The sequence below is a fragment of the Hibiscus syriacus genome, unplaced genomic scaffold (assembly GCF_006381635.1).
Source record: "Hibiscus syriacus cultivar Baekdansim isolate YM2019G1 unplaced genomic scaffold, ASM638163v2 tig00111783_pilon, whole genome shotgun sequence".
NCBI classification, from domain to species: domain Eukaryota; kingdom Viridiplantae; phylum Streptophyta; class Magnoliopsida; order Malvales; family Malvaceae; genus Hibiscus; species Hibiscus syriacus.
In genome coordinates this window covers 1686747-1705092 of record NW_024063178.1, presented here as the reverse complement: position 1 = coordinate 1705092, position 18346 = coordinate 1686747, and the positions used below count along the sequence as shown (strand labels likewise).

General features: G+C 32.8%; 1 protein-coding gene and 1 pseudogene across 2 annotated transcripts; one reads left to right on the top strand and one right to left on the bottom strand.

The window, feature by feature from the left end:
- The first annotated feature begins 11600 nt into the window (after window positions 1-11600).
- On the top strand, window positions 11601-12875 carry LOC120170677 (annotated as a pseudogene).
- Window positions 12876-14957: 2082 nt separating this feature from the next.
- LOC120170589 lies at window positions 14958-16995 on the bottom strand. 2 transcript variants are annotated; one of them, XM_039178527.1, is made up of 3 exons: window positions 16561-16995; window positions 15356-15460; window positions 14970-15169 (listed from the first exon to the last, which is right to left on the bottom strand). In XM_039178527.1, exons 1-2 carry the CDS (start codon window positions 16937-16939, stop codon window positions 15390-15392), a joined length of 450 nt encoding a protein of 149 aa, XP_039034458.1. In that variant the 5' UTR covers window positions 16940-16995; the 3' UTR covers window positions 14970-15169; window positions 15356-15389. The 2 variants fall into 2 exon arrangements, with proteins under 2 accessions (XP_039034457.1, XP_039034458.1); XM_039178526.1 differs by lacking the exon at window positions 15356-15460 and having other exon boundaries at window positions 14958-15169.
- Between the last annotated feature and the right edge of the window lie 1351 nt (window positions 16996-18346).

The following is an 18346-nucleotide window of genomic DNA, read 5'->3' as shown; positions in this document are numbered from 1 at the left end:
GGATAGTAGCACAGGGGGTATCAGTGGAGTCATTCGCAATTATATGGGCAAAACACTATTGTATTTCTCAGTTCCTATAAGGGGCGGATCCTCGATTATAGCATAAATGTTGGTTGTTGACCCCACAATTAAACTATTCAAGGTTTTTGAGTGGTATAGAAGTTACGGGCTGGTTGTGGAGTCCGATTGTGCTGTGGTTGTGCATTGGTTGTTGAATGTCTCTACCATTCCTCCTAATTGGGACTCTTTGCTTCTCCCTAAAACGGCCCTACTTCAAGAAACTTTTGTAGTCAAAATTATCCCAATACAATGTAATTTGTTAACGGACTACTTAGTGAGACAAGTTGTGGCTTATGATTGTATTTTGAATTCGATATAGGAGCGATGCGTTTCTGGCTTCCACTAATCATCCACTGCTGAGAGTTTATGTGTATTGGTTGTTTTGGCTGTTTAGGGCTTAGTTGGTTCAGATGTTTCTTGCGTATGATGGATAGAGGGAAGAGCTTCTTATCTCTTTCCCATGGGTTTTGTTATACTGGTGATGAGGGTTATTAAGTTTATATAAATGGTTTAAGACATGATTTTAGGGGGTTGTCTTATGTCTGAGTACCTATACGTCGTTGTTTCTAATTGCTTAGGGTGCATTCTTTTTCCTCCTATTAAGTTTAGGAAGGATTTTTAATAAGGCCCCCTAACAATGCTTGTTTTTACTGTAATTTAATAAAATATTCTTACCTTTCACGGAAAAAATCCTTATGAGCTCTTCAAGAAAACATGAAAACTTCTGTAAAAAAATAAAGATGCAATAATCAGGAAACTCTCACGTTTCGAGTAACATAAAACTTCATATTGTGCAGAGGACAATAATGTTTGTACATAAAATTCTAAATTACAAAATATTAGAACATGCTTAGTAAAACGGAATAAAAACCAAAACAAATACTTCAAATTGATCAATAGAACTAAACGAGGTTCATTAAATGCATTATTTCCACTAATTTAGTAAGGCTTCCATTTACCCAGAAACCATGAAGATTTGGTTTAAGAAAACGAGCCTATATAAATTCATCAACTGTTATACTAATGCCACATGAAAGGAACTATAAAGAAAAACTCAAGTAGCCCATTTACCTCTATCCTCCGAGACCATCTAAAAATTAGTGATTCAGGTTTGGCCATAAAATTATCCTAAAGATAATTGGACTAGGTATTTTGGGTAATGGAGTTTTTATTATGGGTAAGTTATCTCTTATGTCGTGGAATGTTAGGGGTTTGGGTAAGAGGGTTAAATCTAGTGCGGTAAGGCGATTAATAGATTAGAAGAGACCCACTTTTCTTTTTATTCAAGAGTCTAAAGTTGAACTAATGTGTCCATCAATATTAAGGAAAAATTGGGAGAAGCGTCTGTGTGGTTCGGTGGTTTCTTCGGTAGTAGCCTCCACTGGTAGTTTAATCTCTAAATGGGACGAGAATGAGATAGAAGATTTGTTTCAGTCAAGGGTAAATTGGAAGGTTTTTTGGGTATTTACTGTCTCATTAATGTTTATGGTCTGAGTGTTGATTCAGAGAATGAGGTGTTCTTCGAGGATATCTTATCTTTTATCAACCAACTCAAATGTCCTGTGTGTTTGGGTGGAGACTTTAATTTTGTCTTATCGTAGAAAGAGAAAGTAGGCATACCTGTGAATTCATTTTCCATCAGTTTATTCAGTGATTTTGTTTGCAAGGCGAATCTGGTAGATCTTCCTTTGTCTGGAGACTATTACACATGGTGCAATAACAGGGAAGTTCTAACCTTTGTAAGACTTGATCAATTTTTATTGGATCAAAGGTTTCTCTCTTTCATTCCTAAAGTTAGCCAAAGCTTGCTCTCGAGGTCATTTTTCGATCATAACACTATTCTATTAAAGAATTACGAAGTTAACTGAGGACCTAAACCATTTAGGATGTTTAACTATGTTATAGAGGAGGCAGAGTTTAAAGAGATTATTGGAATTTTTGGAAGCTCGAATCGACAACCGAAACGGTTTGCAAAGAGGGGTCGGAATGGTTTTTGAGTTTAGGAAGTAAGGATATTGAAAGATAGAAAATTGCACAGTGATTTATAGTGGTTCGCCTTCTCAACCAAGTCTACATCCACTACCTTAGCTCCTCACAAAGGGTTTTCCAATAAATTCACTAATTTGTTCTTTCTTTTTCAAGGACAAAGAGATAACTTTTACAAACTCCCTAGTTTTTCATGGGCTAAACTAGAATCTTTCCCTAGCTTTTCACGGGATCAGCTAGAACCTTTCCCCTTTATAAAAGGATAAAAGAAGTAAACAAATAAACCTCTCTAAGGTAGGTGTTTACAAGAATTAAGCTCACTAGAAAATATTTACAAAAGAGAATGAAAATAAGAATGAAAAACTTATTCTCTTGTGTTTGAATGCTTGGATAGTTGTTCTCTTATTTCTTTAAGTGTCCTCAGCTTGTATTTGTAGTTTGAAATGAGTTTGAAGTCGTTTATAGTAGTTGGGGATGTTTTGGAGCCGTTTGGGGATTATTTTCTGCAAAACAAGGATGTCCATAATAGGGGGTATTGATAGGGGTATCAGTACCCCTTCATTAAATTCAAATCAACTAGCCATTTACTAGTCGTTGGAGCCTTGGGGTATCGATACCTCTAAAGGGGTATTGGTACCCATTTTGCATTCTGTAATTTGAGCCTTAATGGGGTATTGATACCCATTCATAGGGGTATCCGTACCCGTTCATAAGAGGTATTGACAGGGGTATTGATAGGGGTATCGGTACCCATTCATAGAGGTATTGATACCCATTTATAGGGGTATCAGTACCTCTTAATATTTTTGTCAAATCTGAATTTAATGGACTTTGAATTATTTTTGAAACCTTTTGAAAACTTTGAATAAATTCAATTCAAGTCGAAAAACATTTTGCCTTAAATTGTTATATGAAAACATAGTTCAACAATCTCCCCCTTTTTGGTATAAAAAACATTTGAAAAAATTGTTTTTGACAAAACTCCCCTTTAATAAAATGTTTAATGAAAAAAGATACCAATTTTTTACAAAAGGATACCAATTATTAAAAAGATATCAATTCTTACCAATTGTTGGAAAATATATGAAAATGTTAAGCTCCCCTTTTTTATTAAGAAATTGAATTTTTTTTTAAGAAAAACATACTTCTCCCCCTTTTTGTTATATCAAAAATAATTCAATCTTTGAAGTTCTAAAATAATATTGGAGAGTAAGTGATAAATTTGACATTTAAAATTTATTAGAAAAATCAAAAGCTCCCCCTCAATAAATGCATTTCAAACGAAATTTAGCTTTAAGAACTTGACACTTAAACAAAACTAAATTTCAACAAAGAATAAGAAACATGTTAGTAGCACGTGAAATTCAATATATCCAAATCTAAAATACTTTATGCAATATCAATTGTTGAAATTTAGTGCATATGCATAAAGCTTTTCAAAAATGTTATGCATTTGAAAAAAATTGATATCAATTGTTATAGAGATATCTAATACAATTTTAAGTATATACATAAACGATTAAATTTAGGTCAAAAAATTTAAAATTTTGATATCAATTGTTAGAGAGATATCATTTGCATTTAAGATCAAAGTATTTGAAAAGGTGATATCAATTGTTAGAGAGATATCATTTGCATTAAAACTAATTTTGACCAAAATTTATTATGATGAACTAAAAAATTCTGAAAATCATTAAAACTTTAAAATGTTCATCATAAAACCTTTTTAACATACATGAGATTAAAACAATAATGCATAATCATTTAAAACAAAAACTCACGCATGATTAAAATCAAATGAGCAACCAAATAACCAAAATTAAAAGCATTAAGCTTAGAGGTTGCCCATTTCTTTTTCATGTGTGGCTAGAGCATCTTGAATATCATCACTTTCATCACCATTGCTCCCACACACCTACAAGAGACATTTTTTTCGATTTTGGTATCCAAATTGCTTTGGAGCCTTGAACGTTAGTTTCAATGTCCCTTGTTCCTTTCGTAACCTATACTTGTTTAATTTTAAAACGTTTTCTTTTATTCAAAGGACAAGTACGTTCCTTGTGACCATGAAAATGACAATGTAAGCATTTTGTCATTTCTAAACATAATAGGTTGTTTTTAGAAATTAATTCTTTTTCTTTTGTTAAGCTTTCAATCTTAACTTTTAAATCAAAATTTATTTTTTCTAAATCATTTATTTTGATTTTTGAAAGCTCTAAATCATTTTTCAAAATTTCATTTTGATTTTCAAAATCAACTCTAGCTTTCAAAATCGATTTATTTTCAATTTTGAGTTTTGAAATTAATTTCGTATATTTGGAATTCATGGTCTCAAATCCCAAATACAACCTATTATAGGCATCTTGTAACTCATCAAAAGTAAATGAATTAAATTCATTTAAGTTAGAAGATACCTCGAATTCTTAATGAGTGGCCATTAGGCATATGTTGACTACTTCATCATCATTGGAGTCATCTTCATCACTCCAAGCTGCCACATATGCATTCTTCTTAGATGATCCCTTCTTTCTTAGAAGGGGACAATCATACTTGACATGCCCAGTTCTTTGACAATTAAAACACATCGGGGGACATTTCTTCTTGGTTGATTCATGCTTTACTTCCTTGGTCATGAATCTCTTTAGCTCTTTTAAGAGCTTGATCATCTCATCTTCTTGTTCATCATCGTCTTCATCCACCTCATCACTTGAATCTTGATAGCTTTCATTGGTGGATTTGAAGGCGATGCCTACCTCCTTCTTCTTCTTCATATTTTTCTTCTCTTCATTTTCTTCCTCTTCCTTCAACATCATCTCATGAGTGAGAAGAGAACCAATCAATTCATCGGGAGTGAGAAACTTTAGGTCTCTAGCTTCGATAATAGTCGTCTTCTTCGATTGCCATGACTTTGGAAGATATTAGATCATCTTCCTCACAATCTTCGCATTAGGGATTATTTCTCCAAATCCCCTGAGACCGTTGACAATCACGGAAAATCTATCTGTCATATCTTTGATGTCTTCATAAGGTTTCATCTTGAAGTTCTCATAGCTATGGTTAAGAAGACTTTTCTTTGTTTCCCTCACTTCGTTGGTTCCTTCATGAGTGACTTGGAGCTTATCCCAAATCTCTTTGGCATTGGAACAAGATGAGATTCTTCCATATTCATCTGGGCCTAAAGCACAAAAGAGAATGTGCACATCTTTGGCATTATGCTGGAACATTTTATTCTCTCCATTACTCCAATCATCCCAATCATCTATCTCACCGGGTGGAGTGGAGAAACCATTCATGATTGAGTTCCAAGCTCCTAGATCATAGGCTCGAATAAAGAACATCATCTTATTCTTCCAATGTGAATAATTTTCTCTATTGAAGAAGGGTGGCTTGTTACCAGCTGTGATTCCATAATAGGTAAATCTTCAATGTAGTAAGCACCGGAGGTTGAAGCCATCTTTTTGTCGAATGCGTCAGAAATCGGTAGAGCTTCTTCGAGGATCGTCTCAAGGATGTTAAGCCTTCTAACGAGTTAAGATATTATACTAATTGTTGGGATTTTGTGGAAGCTCGAATCGACAACCAAAAGGGATCGCCAAGAGGGGTAGGGTTGGTTCTTGTGTTTAGGGAGTAAGGAGATTGAAAGATAGAAAATTTGCACAGCGATTTATAGTGGTTCAACTTCTCAACCAAGTCTACATCCACTACCTTAGCTCCTCATCAAGGATTTTCCAACAAATTCACTAATTTGTTCTTTCTTTTTACATGACAAAGAGATAACCTTTACAACTCTCTAGTTTTTCATAGGCTAAATTAGAACCTTATCCCTAGCTTTTCAAGGGCTCAGCTAGAACCTTTCCTTTTATAAAAGGATAAAAGAAGTAAATAAGAAAAACTCTCAAAGGTAGGGTGTTTACAAAATTTAAGCTCATAAGAACACAATATTTACAAGAGAATAGAAAAATAAGATTGAAAAACTCTTCTCTTGTGTTTGAATACTTGGATAGGTGTTCTCTATTGTATACAAGTGTCTTGAACATGTATTTATAAGTTGGAATGAATTTGAAGTCGTATATAGCTATTGGGGATGTTTTGGAGCCGTTGGGGATTCATTTTCTGCAAAATAAAATTGCCTAAAACAAGTACTATTGGTACCCCATCAATGGGTATCAGTACTACCTTTGTAATATTTGAAATTTTTGACCGATGGGCTTGATTTTGCTGTCGAAGTATCGATACTACTGTAGAGATATCGATACCCATTTTGCATTCTGGAATTTTATAGCATCGGTACTGTTCACACAATATCGATATTGTTCATACATTATCGGTACTATTCCTACAGTACAATACTATTCATAAAAACATTTTTGTGCTTAATTCCAAATTAAATGAACTTTGAATTATTTTTGAAAACTTTGAATAAATTTAATTCAAGTCCAAAAACATTTTGTCATAAATTGTTATATCAAAATATAGTTCAACAATCTCCCCCTTTTTGATATAACAAAATATTTGAAAAATTATTTTTGGCAAAACTCCCCCTTAATAAAATGTTTAATGAAAAAGATATCAATGGTTACCAATTGTAGGAAAATATATAAAAATGTTCAGCTCCCCCTTTTTCATTAAGAAAATTGAATTTTTCAAACCATAGCTTATTCCCCTTTTTGTTATATAAAAAATAATTCATCTTTAAAGTTCTAAAATAACTTTGGAGAGTAAGTGATAAATTTGATATTTAAAAATCATTTGAAAATTTAAATCTCCCCCTCAATAAATGCATTCCTAACAAAAATTATCTTTAAAATCTTGACAGTTAAACAAAATTGAATTTCAACAAAAAATAACAAACATGTTAGTAGCATATGAAATTCAATATATCCAAGTCTGAAATACTTTATGCAATATCAATTGTTGAAATTGTTGAAATTAAGTGCATATGCATAAAGTTTTCTAAAAATGTTATGCATTTGAAAAATTTGACATCAATTGTTAGAGATATATCTTTTTCTTTTAAAAACACATGCATAAACATTTAAATTTAGGTAAAAAAATTTAAAATATATAAAATCAAAACATTTGAAAAGTTGATACCAATTGTTAGAGAGATATCATTTTCATTTAAAACTAATTTTGACCAAAATTCCTTATGATAACTAAAAATTATGAAAAATCATTAAAACATTAAAATGTTCATCATAACATCTTTTTAACATACATGACATGAAAAACAAAAACATAATCATTTAATATCAAAAGTCATGCATGCTTAAACCAAAATGAGCAACCAAATAATCAAAATCAAAAGCATTAAGCTTAGAGGTTACCCATTCCTTTTTCAACGTGTGGCTAGAGCATCTTGATTTTTTATATTCATCACCATTGCTCCCACACACCTACAAGAGACATTTATTTCGATTTTGGTATCCAAATTGCTTTGGATCCTTGGACGTTAGTTTCAATGCCCCTTGTTCCCTTAGGAATCCATACTTCTCTAATTTTAAAACGTTTTCCTTTCTTCAAATGACAAGTATGTTTCTTGTGACCATGATAATGACAATGTGAGCATTTTGCCATTATTAAAATAGACGAATTATTTAAAATGATTCCTTTTTCTTTTATTAAGCATTCAAGCTTGACTTTTAAATCAAAATTTTCTTTTTTTAAACTTTCAATTTTCATTTTTGAAAGTTATAAATCTTTTTTTCAACATTTAATTTTGATTTTCAAAATTTATTTTTGCTTTTAAAAGAAAATCGTTTTCAATTTTAAATTTTGAAATCATTTTTCTATATTTGGAGTTCATGGTCTCAAACTTTAAAAATAATTCATCGTAGGTAGCTTGTAACTCATCAAAAGAATATGAATTAAATTCATTTGAGTTAGAAGATATCTCGGGCACTTCACGAGCCATTAGAGACACCACCTTTGTTTGTTCTTCTTTCTTGTTTCCATGAAGCTTTTCGAGCTTATTCCAAAGCTCCTTGGAACATGAACAAGAAGAAACTCCTTCATATATATCTGGACCAAATGCACAAAATAACATGTGCATGACCTTGGCATTAAGTTGAGCTTTCTTCCGTTCTTGGTCACTCCACTTCTTCTCCTTCTTCTTTAGAGAAGAGTAGTCGTTCTCGATCATCTCATACATCAAGATCATTGGATTGTATGAATAACTTCATTAATTTCTTCTAATGACGGTAGTTTTCTCCATTTAAGTATGGAGGCTTCTCGATCGGTTGGGAGTCTTCTATGTGGAACGAGCCGGAGGTGGAAGCCATCTTCTCGGTTGTGTCGGGAATCGGTAGAGCGTCTTCTAGGATCGTCTCAAGATGTTAAGCCTTCTAACAAGTTAAGTTCTGATACCAATTGTTGGGATTTTGCGGAAGCTCAAATCAACAATTGAAAGGGATCGCCAAAAGGGGTAGGGACGGTTCTTACGTTTAGGGAGTAAGGAGATTGAAAGATAGAAAATTTACATGGCGGTTTATAGTGGTTCGACTTCTCAACCAAGTCTACATCCACTACCTTAGCTCCTCACCAAGGATTTTTCAACCTTTAATGTAGTAAGCACCAGAGGTTTAAGCCATCTTTTTTTCGATTGCTTCGGGAATCAGTAGAGCTTCTTCGAGGATCTTCTCAAGGATGTTAAGCCTTCTAACAAGTTAAGCTCTGATACCAATTGTTGGTATTTTGCAGAAGCTCGAATCGACAACCGAAAGGGATCACCAAGAAGGGTAGGGACAGTTCTTGTGTTTAGGGAGTAAGGAGATTGAAAGATAGAAAATTTGCACAATGATTTATAGTGGTTCGACTTCTCAACCAAGTCTACATCCACTACCTTAGCTCCTCACCAAGGATTTTCCAACAAATTCACTAATTTGTTCTTTCTTTTTACATGACAAAGAGATAACCTTTACAACTCCTTGGTTTTTCACGGGCTAAACTAGAACCTTATCCCTAGCTTTTCAAGTGCTCAGCTAGAACCTTTCCTTTTACAAAAGGATAAAAGAAGTAAACAAGAAAACCTCTCAAAGGTAGGGTGGTTACAAAATTTAACCTCACAAGAACACAATATTTACAAGATAATAAAAAATAAGATTGAAAAACTCTTCTCTTGTGTTTGAACACTTGGATAGGTGTTCTCTATTGCCTTCAAGTGTCTTGAACATGTATTTATAAGTTGGAATGAGTTTGAAGTTTTATATAGCCGTTGGGGATGTTTTGGAGCCATTGGGGATTCATTTTCTGCAAAATAAAATTGTCTAGAACAAGTAGTATCGGTACCTCTTCAATGGGTATCGGTACTACCTTTGTAATATTTGAAATTTTTGACTGATGGGCTTGATTTTACTGTAGAGATATCGATACACATTTTGCATTCTAGAATTTTTTAGCATCGGTACTGTTCATTATTGTTCACACAGTATTTGTATTGTTCATACAGTATTGGTACTATTCATATAGTACAATACTATTCATAAAAACATTTTTGTGCTCAATTCCAAATTAAATGAACTTTGAATTATTTTTGAAAATTTTGAAAACTTTGAATAAATTCAATTCAAGTCCAAAAACATTTTGCCATAAATTGTTATATCAAAATATAGTTCAACAGAGATAATAGAGGAGGAACTACTTAAGCTTAGTAGGGGCAGAAAGAAGAAGGCAATCTTTAATCTGCTTAAAGAGGCAAAATCTACGGTGAAGAGATGGTTAGGAAAGAGGGATTTGGAGTTACCGAGAGGTATTTCTAGTCTTGAGAAATCAATTCTGGAAATGGAATTGGCTATGTAGTAGGATTCTTCTATGGTGTCTATGAAATTAGTAGTTGAAGCGAAAAAAGAATTATGGGATATTTAAAAACAAAGAACTGATTCGGTTACAAAAGTCGAGACTGATGTGAGGATTGGAAGGTAATAGGAATTCAAGACTTTTTCATCGGTATGCTGGAATCAGAACAAGGTTGAATGGCATTAAATCTCTTAAAGTGGATAAGAAGCTGATTTTGGATCCAAGGTTGATTAAAGCTTGTGTGGTGGATTTTTTCAAAGATGTGTATAACCATAATACTACTTTTGAAGTTGAAGATATGGACTTGGACTTTCCGAAACTCTCAGAGGATGAGATTTGGGATGTAATAGCATCCTCGGATAGTAATAAAGCTCCCGGACCCAATGGATTGAACTTAGGTTTTTTCAATAAAATTTGACTGAATTTGAAAGAAGATATTATGTTTTTCTTTGAAGAATTACAAGGGGAAGGATTTGGAGAAGGGGGTGAACCATTCTTTTATTACCCTTATACCAAATAAGGTCAATCAGGATTGCTTGGATGATTACCGGTCTATTAGCCTTGTAGGAGGGCTTTATAAAATTATTTCGAAGGTGTTGTCAAGAAGATTGAGGTTATGTATTAATGATATCATTAGCCCTACACAATTCTCTTTTATTCCGGTGAGACAAATTATGGATGTTCGTTTATTGCAAACGAGGGTATTGAATTTTGGAGGAAAAAAGAGTTGAAGGGAGTTATTTTTAAGGTGAACTTTAAAAGAGTACGATTCTGTGGATTGGTCGATTTTGTTGAGAATCATGGAGCGTATGGGATTTGGTGAGAAATGGTGTTCTTGGATTTTCAAATGTGTGTCTACAACTTCCATATTGGTGTTAGTTAATGGCTCACTTATAGATGAATTAAAAATCGTTAAAGGGTTGGGTCAGGGTTGTTCCTTATCCCCTTTGCTTTTTAATTTGGTTGGTGGGTTGTTAAACTTGTTGCTTGCTAAAACAGTGAACGTTGGGTTGTTCAGAGGGTTTAAGCTAGGTAATCAATAGCGTTCCTTTATGTTGTCGCATTTGCAATTTGCGAACGATCTTATAATTTTCTGCAATCCCTCATTAGGAAAATTGAAAAATGTAATAAGGGTGTTATCAATCATTGAAATGATGGTTGGGTTGCAGTTAAATTTAACAAAGAGCAGAATTTTGGGCATAAATGTTAACCCAAAGCTCATAAAGGTTTGGGCTAATGTTATCGGTTGCTCGGTGGACCCTTTCCGTCTGAGTATCTTGGTTTATCTCTTGAGGCCAAGAGGAATTCGGTGGCTATGTAGGAGTTGATTGTTCAAAGATACTATAAAAAGTTGGCTGGTTGGAAGGCATCGTCGTTGTCATTTGCTGGAAGGGTGGTATTGGTGAAATCAGTATTGAGCACTCTCCCTATCTACTTCCTCTCTATATTTCGATTACCAGAATGTGTGTTGAATAAGTTAAACTCCATAGTGGGGGCAGAGGATTCTGTTCATTAGATATATAGGGTAAACTATGTAAATAGTCTTATTTATTTTCGGTACAATTGACTTTGGTCACCGATTTAAAAATCAAGCGTGTTTGGCTCCTTACGTTATCAATCCATTAGGTTTAAGTCTCTCAGCCTTCTATTAACCTATTGACGAAAGTATTACGTGACAACTAAAAATTTTTTTAAGAAAATTCTCTGACAAGTTTAGTGTAATACATGAATTTTGGCTGCTGGGAAGCGCGACATAGGGAATGTTTTATCTTTGCCAGATAAAGAATCCTGTGGTTGGTTTGCCTCAGTGCTTTTAAGCAATGGAAGTTGTGGATAGAGAAGCTTTTTCCGTAAAGAAGAAGCTGCAGAGAGCTGACATGGAGAAAGAGATTTTTGTATGCTTGATCACCCATTTGTGCCCACTTTGTATGCAGAGTTTGAGGCTTCTCATTATCCTTGTTTGGTAATGGTGGAGACTTGTATGTTGCAAGGCAACGTCAACCGGGAAAGCGTTTCAGCATTTCAGCATTTCATCAGCTAAGTAAGTTTATCTTATTATTGAGTTTTAATTGTGTAATATGCAGTGATTTTTTATTCAAGCAATGGTTCATTGACTTAAGGTCTAATTGTGAACTATTACGAAAACACAGGTTTTACACTGCCTGAGATACTTTTAGCACTAAGTATCTGCATATGATGGCCATGGCTTACATGAACCTGAAACCAGAGAATGTTTTGGTTAGAGAATATGGGCATATAATGCTTTCAGATTCGATCTTTCCTTAAAATGCGATGCCGTACGGAAGCTATTAAGACATAAATCAAACTTGAAAAACACTGAAAATTACCACGGCTATTGCTCGACTCCCGCATGTGCTACGGTGTTGTCTTGTTTCTCATATTCCAACAAGAAAAAGAAAGGTTCTAGAGGCAAACAATCACATAACAAGCTAATAATTACGGTCATGAAGTTGGTGGTTGAATCAATCAATGCTAAGTTCAAGTCGTTTGTCGGAACCCACAAGTACTTGGCACCAGAAGTGATCTTTGTCGGAACCCACGAGTACTTGGCACCAGAAGTGATCTCAGGGCAAGGCCATGGCTCATGAGAGTGCAGTGGACTGGTGGACGCTAGAGGTGTTTTTATACGAAATGTTGTACTGGAGAACACCTTTCAAAGGTGAAGACAACGGGAAAACATTGATCAACATCCTTAAACAGCCTTTAACATTCCCAGGAATCTGTGTTTAAAGTGGCAAAGAGTTTGAAGAGACGGTCAAAGTTCAAGATCTCATCAGCAAGCTACCGGTGAAGAATCAACAGAAGATAATCAGAAGCTTGAAGGGATCTGCGTAAATCAAAAGGCGTGAGTTCTTCAAAGGGGTGAATTGGTCTTATACTAGCGTAAGATCAGTAGGGTTCACGTTCCAGAGCTAAACAAAGAAGAAAGAGATGCTCCATATCAAATCCCTCATCATTTTGACTATTTCCAACTCTTAACAATTCAGATTAAAATACCCAGAAACAAAACATGAAGCAAGTGGAATAAAATCATGTATTACATCAAACTTGTCACAAGAATCCATCTAGAGGAGGATGCACGTGATTTAAAAAAAATTAATTACCACGTAATACATCCGTTAAAGGGTTAACATGTAAGAAGAAGAAGAACATGGATGCACATGAGTTATTTTTAAAAAAAAAAAAAATTGTCACGTAATACATTCGTTAATGAGTTAACATATAAAAGAAGAACAAAATAGATGCACGTGAGTTATTTTTAAAAAATAAATTAATTCTCAAGTAATATATCCGTTAATGGGTTAACCGCTATAAAATTGACCAAACGTAAAAATATATTAAAGTATGTCCAAAAGCTTTCCATTCATTGTTAAAAAAGATAAGAAAGTGACGTGTTTAAATAATTTATCGTAATCATACAAATTTTAGAATAAATTGTGTATTTATATTGTACTTGCATCGTATTGCAATTCATCTGAGGTTCTATATAATATTTTATTGTGATTATATATATATATATATATCTTAAATTTTCATGGTGGTTATTGATTTAATATGAATTTTGATATGTATTGTACATTGACGGAGCATGCTATGATGAGGGGCGTAAAATGACACCCCAAATTTTTTAAAAATATATATATTTACAAATTTAATATAAAAATATTTTTTGAAAATAAATTAATATATTTTTTAAAAAGTATTAATACATTTAAATATAAATGGACACTCATTATTCATTTTCATCCACTTTTTAAAAAATTCATATAATTTCTAAATTTCACTCCCCAAAATATTTTTTCCTAAATTTGACACTCATATTTATTTTTAGCTTTACCTCTGATATTGTGTATATAATTTATTTTATATTTTTATGATTTTTAACCTACCTATTATACAAAAGCTGCATCCTTTTTAAATTTTATTTTAAAAAAATCAGTCAACATAATCATGCTAACAAATAAAATATAATTTAAAATCAAATTACATATTTAATAAGATAAATTAAAGTTTAATTATATAATATTTATAGTTGCAATGTCGCATAACTGACTAAATTTGGCAATGCAGGTCAAGATTCTTGTAATGTAAGCTTGCACCAGTTGGACGACAGCTCTATTCGTTATCCCGTTTGAAATGCTATAATTTACTAGTGCATTTGTTCAAATACGTGGGTTTGTTTTGAGTTAAATTAATATTAATTCTTACATATGCGAGACTTGTTTGAGGTTGGATTATGACCTGCTGCTAGAGTTGGAACAAACAATGAGACATGCAATGCAAATAGTTCTTATGACCACTTCAAATTAAGTTAAATATTAAATTTACTAGAATAAATGTTTTAATAAAAACTTAATTTTAGACTTCAAGTAAAAACAAACACTTAAATAAATTAAGCTCTTTTTTATTTTGAGTACTTAAATTACTTTTTAATCAAATTAAGTTTTTAAATTATTATATATAATTATTCTAATATATTTTCAATCAGAAAATTATCATTTAATCAGTAAAATATTGACACATCACACAAAATTAAATACTTGTTTGATCAAAAAATTGTTGAGGTGCTTAAAGTGATAACATATAACATACAAATATTTATTTTGATCGAAAAATAATTTAATATTTAAAAGCAATATATATATATATATATAAGTAATTTTTTCCAGTTTAAGCCTTAATTTTATAAAGAATACTAAAGGAAGAGTAAATGAAAATCCAGTATTTATATAAAAGAACATTATATACAAAAAAGTTCAAGATTAACCAAAATTTTACCACATACCTTATTTGAACATTAAAGATTAATAGAGTTATTTAATTGTTAAACGACACCGAGGTCATTTTGTGCAGGTTCAAATCACGTTCCTCTCTTGATTAGACTTGCCCAATAATATAGTTCCTTGCAAAAAAAAAAAAACTCAAGGAGTTATCCAATCCGATAGACTCGACATGTAAAGCCCAAGGAGGGATACGCATCAAGTGCGAATGCTCGAAGAATCAAACAGAAAATGAAAATTCTGAGCAATTTGAGCAAGAGAAATGGAGAATATTACAATCCGTATTCACAAGATGAGTTACAAGCTTATAGCATACATGACATGGAGTGATGCATATATAATCTTAACTGATAAGAACTAGTTTTAAAAATACATAAGATACATTAATCATTTCAGCTGTGATTTTTTTTTTCAATCAAGGAAGAAAAGGGTTTTATTTCAGTTCCATTAACCTACATTGCATCTGTACAGCTCCTCCAATCTGACAGAAAAAGACTCTCTGTCAACAAATCCAGTTCTTGCTGAGCCTGCAAGTCTCAATTCACCTTCAATCAGTAAACTTCTTCAAATAGTATACACGCAAACTGATGCACCAATATATTTCCCAACATGGTTATAGGAATGCAGCCCCCTAAGCATACGGAAAAACTTAATAAAATTCAAACATGCTCATGTTGGACACACACTAATATCCGAGTAAAAAAAAAACTCACCCCAGATGCTCTTATTAGTGCAGTAAGCATGGCTTCATCCTTCCTCGGTTTTAGATTTAGTATTTGAAGTCATGTCTGCCTCCTCCACTCGGTGGGGGGCTCCACCTGTAATGTTGTAAAGATGACTAAAGTATTTAATAAAAGAAAAATGAGCTTAATCGGGTTCCCGGAATAGTCACCTTCCGGGAAAAATCTTTTGTCCCCATCATTTGTCGCATGCAAAGCCAACCATATGACTTAGATCCTAAAACTTTTCTCCATTACCATGTATAATATAAATCTAAGAAGAACCAAAACCAGCTAAATGAACATCCAAAATATAAATATCCTTCAAACATTCTAGTAATATCAATCAAAGCACAAACGTTTTCGGGAAAACATAGACAAGTCAGCAATGCATAATGGACCATCCGAAGCTTTGGGTTTGAGTGCAAGTATCGGATGCAGGTAGGTGTATGGAGCATATTCCATTTTTTCCCTAAGAGGATTAAATCTTACCATATCCGAAGCATGTCGAATATGGTTACCTTAGAAAATAGAGAGCACGAGCAACAAAAGTATTAACATTTTACCTCCTCCTGGTGAAATTCTAAGGCACCATTCCGCACTGCATCTATAGGCAAGTGTGATGCCGGTATCCAAAGATTTTACAGTAAAATAAAAATAAAAATCTCCATTCCATGGTATTTTTTATATCAAGAAAAGAAACCTGATTCTTACCTATAAATCCCAAATTTTCAATTGCCAAAATAGGGCTAAAAAACAATGGGAAAATCTCTTATTCAAAGATATCCAACGCCATAACTAAAGGAACCTATAATAAACAATTACATTCCAGTCAAAATAAGTTTACAATCTAAACGTCAAGTTCTGGGTTGAATTGGCCAACGAAACGGAATCTACTTATATTATTAAATACTTTTTAGTATAAACATAACAGCGGGTCCTTAAGATTCAATTTGAATATTAGGATAAACATCTGCCCAAATTTAAAAAGAAAGAAAAAAAACCAATAGAATCCACACACAAAATCCAAGGAAGAAACATATAAAATTAATAAGCAATTGATAGCATATTGTTCTCAATATTCAATTTGAATGTTAGGTAAACTTTTGTCCAAATTAAAAAAGAGAAGACCCAAACGATCATAAATAGGAAGGGAGAAATGGATTAAAATTACAAAGTCATAGGCAAATGAAATTTACCTTTGATGAAATACTCGGAGGAAGGCCAACCTCGGACGGTGGTGGTGGACATGGATTCCTCCAGGGTCAAAGGGTTGGCCAATTTCTCAACAATCTGAGCAAGGCCGTATGATTTGGCTGTGGAAGGCGGGACCCAGTAAGAGGATCCCGGTAAGAAAGGAAGCCAATCGGGCGCCGAACGGCGGACAATGATCCTATGGATGGCGTCTTCGAGCTTCCGAAGGAGGGGATCGGATGAAGCGTCGGAAGAAGCGTCGGGCTGATCGAAATGGTTGGGTTGGCTAGATTGGGATCGGGATGAAAGGATAAGAGAAGATGATGGAGTGGGTTTGGTGTTGGGGCGGATCTTGAATATGGTTTGGCAAAGTGAACGAGCCATTAACTGGAGAAACACAAAGAAAGCTGGGGAAGGCGGTAAATGGATAAAGGGAAGTAAACGAAATAGGGATTTGTATTCACATAACTGGCTCTATTTATAGGGACATCATATCGAGACGGTTCTACTTTAATTTAATATTTATCAAATTTTATCAATTCAAAACTTATATTTAACTATAAATTACACAAACAGATAAAAATTATTGTTATTTTTAGAAGTTAATAATTTGAGCATCAACTGTTATAATAAATTGATTGAGCATTTAAAATTAAATACTTGAGATTATTTAGAATAGATAATATTTTGTAATCACTCTAGTTTAGTAAAAAAATATAAATTTATAGGGTAAATTACACAAATAGTCCCCGGTTATAGGGTATTATTTTATTAAGTCCATTAACTATTAAAAATTATAAAATGATCATTCCACTATATGGTGTTGTTTTGTTGAGTCCCTCGACTATTGAAATTTATAAAATAGTCACTCTAGTTGAAATTAATGGTATTTATAAATAACTATCATATTCTAATCATCATGTTAATGTTTAGCTTAGACAATTGCTAATATTTTAACGGAGAATGATGAGTTTAGAATATAATGAATAGTCGAGTGACCATTTTGTAGCTTTTAATAGTCGATAAGCTCAACAAAACAACACTCTATAGTCGAATGATCATTTTGTAACTTTTAATAGTCGAATGACTTAATAAAAAAAATACCTTATAGTTGGGGACCATTTATGTACTTCACCCACATTTATAATATAGATATAGTTAAAATTATAATGAGATGCAGATATAATTAAATATTTTTTGAAATGGTAGTTAAAGATTTGGTATAATTTTTTTAATACAAAAAAATAAATATTATTTGTATTTGAGTTTAATTGAAAGAGTGTTATTACAAAACGAGGAAAATCAAATATAACTTTATCAATGGAATCATCGTGTGGTAGAACATTCGTTACTTTATTTTGTTTATATTCTTACATGTTGCGGTGTCATCTCTCAATTACGTCGGAGAAGTACATAAACATATTCCATTATGATACTTTTTTGAAGTAAACTATTGATATTTCAATTACCGACTTCAATTCCCACTTTCTTATAACTTAATCTCCGTCTGTATTGTGAACTACATATATTTCTGTCATTAACATCAAACGCCGCATAAAATTACGTGAAAAAAGTAAATATTTATAAGTAATTAATGTTGAGCTCACACGGTCACAAGAAACAATCCGATCACGTCTTGATATAATTGTAAAAGGATTAAGATCGAATTATATACTATAAAACTTTTTAATTTTACACATCCAACAATTTTTAGATAAGATTAACATTAGAAAATGAAAAGATGTTTACTAGAAAAAGAAAAGAAAAATTAATCTCGATTTTTTATTTTCT